The sequence below is a fragment of the Gekko japonicus genome, unplaced genomic scaffold, assembly GCF_001447785.1.
Source record: "Gekko japonicus isolate JY-2015 unplaced genomic scaffold, Gekko_japonicus_V1.1 scaffold2812, whole genome shotgun sequence".
Lineage (NCBI taxonomy): Eukaryota > Metazoa > Chordata > Lepidosauria > Squamata > Gekkonidae > Gekko > Gekko japonicus.
In genome coordinates, this window is record NW_015168129.1 from 141,805 (window position 1) to 145,799 (window position 3,995).

Below are 3,995 nucleotides of genomic sequence, written 5' to 3' on the forward strand. Positions count from 1 at the left end.
TACACACCTGGGGGGGGTGATGTTTTTGGGATCGGGGGGGGGGGGAGCTTGGGGAGGGCAGGGGTTTGGGGAAAGGAGGGGCCATGGAGTCACTGGGAGTCAGGGGCATGGTGGGCAGCCCCCCCCCCCGTAGTGGGGTATTCTGGGTCCACAGGAGCCCCTTTTGCACATGCAAATTATTCTATTTCTTTAAAAATATTTTTGTGCCTCCTTTCCATCTAGTTTCGGGCCTCCAAGGTGGCAATCAGAAACAACTTTAAAAAAACACACACAATTTTTAAACCTGTTTTTAATGTATTTATTGCAGCACACGAGTTTGGCATCCTGTTACCTTTGAAAGCTAGATAGAAACACTTGAACACTTGAAACACTTGATCTGCAACTTTTTGCTTACATGGAAAGGTAGTTTTAGTATGATCTGTGAGCATTCCTGGAGTGCAAAGTCATCAGTGGCCTTGCGACATTCTAAAATTTTACCCAGATGCCTGGGGATGAAGTATTTCACTGCAGAGTAGCTGAAAGGGTGCAAAGCCAGGGTGAGTCCCCATCACTGCCTCGATGAGGGCTAGTGTGGAGGGCAGCCATGGGTGTCTCTGTCTCACCAGTCTGTTTTCTTTTCCCATTCTGGAAAGGTGGAAAGTGGCAGGTCTCAGCCCGTGTTCCTCCTCCTGCGGGCTTGGGGTGGCCCTCCAGACTGTTATTTGCATACAGTTTTCTCGAGGCCGAGAGATTGAAGTGACAAACACCTCTTGCCTGGAAGCAGAGAAGCCCCTTCCCAGCATCCCCTGCATCGACCGCATGTGCTCTTACGAGTGGAGATCCACCGAATGGACAGAGGTACTTTCCCTGTTTTTGGCGAGGTGTTTTATTTTTCTAACAGTCCCAATTTCTGTCAGCTTTTTTTCTTGGCTAGAGTAAATGCTTTACCACCTGCAGAATCGTCAGGTCTCTGCTCTTGGGGAAGAGCTGTAATTGAAACTTTATCTCGTTTTGTATTTCGCTGTTATTTGTGTTCATAAGAGCTAAATATATGAGCTTAAATATATGCTCTATAAGAGCTAAATATATGCTGCCTTTATTGAACAGGTTTCCTCTCTGCTCACATGATTTTCATCTGTTATATCTTTTGGCTGGTAATGATAGGCATGTTACTTTGTGGTGAAGTTTATATCTTGTGCCCTTCAGGGGTCATTTCGTAGAAAAAGAGCTAGGGGAACTCATTAGCATAACTCATTAGCATATGCCACACCCCCTGACATCAGGGGCCTGGAGGTGGACCTGCAAGGCCAGCGGGAGTGCGAGGAAGCCCCGCCAAGGCCCTCCCTGGCCCCAGGCAGGCAGGGGTGGGGAGAGGCGGGGAGGAAGCAACTTACCCTCCCTCTTCTCCTGCCTCCTTCTGGCTAAATGAGGGCTGGAAGCAGGGCGGCCGGAAGCAGGGCGGCCGGAAGCAGGGGGCGGCGCTTCATCATGTGCCCCGCCCCCCGTACCTCACCCGGGGGAACTGTGTTCCCCCGCGTTCCCCCCCCCGAAATGACCTCTGGTGCCCTTAGAAATAGGCAGGCCTACATTAAAGCTGTCTCTGGGCTTGAGCATTAGTGGGGCTGTTGTTGTATTAGTTTCACCAAGGTGATCTGGGGCACGTAGGTGCTCTCCTTTTGGATCAGGAACAGGACAGAGGTGCCTGCTGGAGCTGCCACCGAATGTGGGAAGGTGTTAGAATTGGGCTGACTTCCAGGAGTCGGACCCTGAAGGGGCCGGGGATGGGAGTACTTCGTGACAAGAGTGTTTCTGGTACCTGACGATGTGCCCCTTCCAGTCTGGGTGGGGCCTGCTTTGAGTGCCTGGCTTATTTGCATTTAAACACCGACTTTCTCCTTTGCCAGTGCTCCGTGTCTTGTGGGAGCAGCATCCAGACCCGGGAGGTTTTCTGCACCAGTCCCCAAATGGGAGCGCGAGTGAACCCCATCCTGTGCAGGAATTCCCCCAAGCCCGTGAGAGTGCGCAGCTGCTCCCTTGGCCCCTGCCTGGAACAAACCAGGGCAGACGGGCACCTCGGGTGGGAGAACGGGACTCCAGCGCCAGGTGCTGGCCAGATGGCGACAGGAGCCACTCCCAGCCCCAGGGTACCAGGAGAGAGAACCCTGGATCTCCCACGGCCTGGCAAAGCATCTCCTTCTGGGAAGCAACTGGAGGAGAAGATACCGGGGGAGGACCACACTGGTGAGCACAGTTGGGTAGCGGCGGCGGGGCGGGCAGGTACTCATTTGCATATTAAGCGACACACACCCTAATGTAGCCAATCCTCCAAGAGCTTACAGTAGCTCCTGTAAGAAGAGCTCTGTAAGCTCTTGGAGGATTGGCTACATTAGGGGTGTGTGGCCTAATATGCAAAGGAGTTCCTGCTACAAAAAGAGCCCTGCGCTGTTTATTTTTATGGGGATCCGGCTGGAGGCAGACGTTGGGACAGCGCAAAGGAGTCAGCTGCACAACAGCCTCGTCTTCTTTTTTAAATTAGGGTTGGATTGAGCCCAAGTTAAACTCTTTCCAGTTCTTTGGATTCCTCTGGGAGAGATTTAAACTCAGGCAGCCCCTTTGCCAGGATTTTTTCGGGGGGGGGGGGGCTGCCAGGGCACTGCTAAATAAATTAAATGGCCCTGGTGAGTGAACGGATGTCTCAGCTCCCTGTTGGTGGCGCTGGCTGGCTCCCAACACTGGGTTGCCTGAGGAAGGCCTACCAGGTGACTTCTCCACAGCTCCCACCCCAGCCTCCCTGCCACCTTTGGGCCCTCCCACCTCCAGATGGAACCCCTCGGTTGACCCCTCGAGTGCCCCCCCTTTCAACCCCACACCCTTGCCTGGCTTCCTCCACTCAGGACCCAGCTGCGTGGCTTGATGATCCCCAACCAGGGGGTCCCCCCATATGCATTGCAGTGGCAAGGGTGGCCCGGAGCCCATGGGGTGCCAATGCGGGTGGGAAGGACAAGGGTGGCTGGGCTCTGCAACTGTTTCTTGCCCCAAGAAGTGGCTACATGGCAGACCCAGCAAGCCCTGCTTCCCTTCCACCCCCAATGAAGGCACCGAGCATCTGCCGCCACTGGGCTGCCTTTGGCACCTTGTCTGGAGGGTCAGCTCAGGGGACAGGCCTGAAGCAATTTCGCTAATCTTCCTTCCTTCCTCCTTCCACCCTCCAAGAAGCAGGAAGAGCTGCAGGAAGGAAGTAGGGTTAGTGAAATTGCTTCAGGCCAGTGTAGATTAAACGATGCCTGGCTGAAAGGGAAGATCGGGGTGGGGGATAGGGGTGGGGCACTGCATATACAAAAGGGGGCACTTCCCATGTGCCCCACCACTGGGTATGGCCCTGCACTTGCCCCTTCATGGGTCATACCACAGTTCTTTACCTGCATCCCATGAGTCACATCCAATGTTCCCTCTAAAGCTGAGTTACTGTGAGCTAGCTCACAATTTTTCAGCCTCCGCAGGGGCCCCCGTCAGGCCACATGATGCACCCGGGCGCTGTGTCCTCTGGCCACGGCCGGTGTGTGGGGGAGACTGGGGTGGGGCCGCTCTAAACGTGAAAGGGGTGGAGCCCCATGTGCCCCGCTGCTGGCTACAGCCCTGAACACAGGTGACCGCCATTGGAATGAAGGGGGCTGGTAGCTTAAATGTGGCTGGGTTGTGCCCCCATGTTTCTGCCCCTTAGGGCTGCATAGATGGGCTTCAGCAAGACAGTGGTAAAGCCCCTCACGAGCTGAGCCGAGAGGTGTCAAGGGAGGGGGCTCAGGGGGGGGCTCCGTGTCGCTCCTCCGCAGTACCTTCGTCCCGTCTGCCCTCCTTACCACGAACACCTCTGTGGCCTCCCCAGACTGTTTCCACTTCTCACCACCCCAGAAGTCTCCTAAGAAAAAACCTCAGTGCCCAGAAACAAAATAGGCTTAACTTTAAACTGCAGGTCCTGGTTTTGGAGAATTGCACAATAATTCCTTTACTTCCCCCGC

General features: G+C 54.7%; 1 protein-coding gene across 1 annotated transcript in view; it reads left to right on the forward strand.

The window, feature by feature from the left end:
- Positions 1–3,995, forward strand: part of ADAMTS13 (ADAM metallopeptidase with thrombospondin type 1 motif 13) — a 66,465-nt gene that overhangs the window by 55,529 nt on the left and 6,941 nt on the right. Inside the window, exons 23-24 of the mRNA XM_015414906.1 lie at positions 633–837; positions 1,884–2,032. Coding sequence (XP_015270392.1) covers positions 633–837; positions 1,884–2,032 — 354 coding nt within the window. The remainder of the gene's footprint in view (positions 1–632; positions 838–1,883; positions 2,033–3,995) is intronic.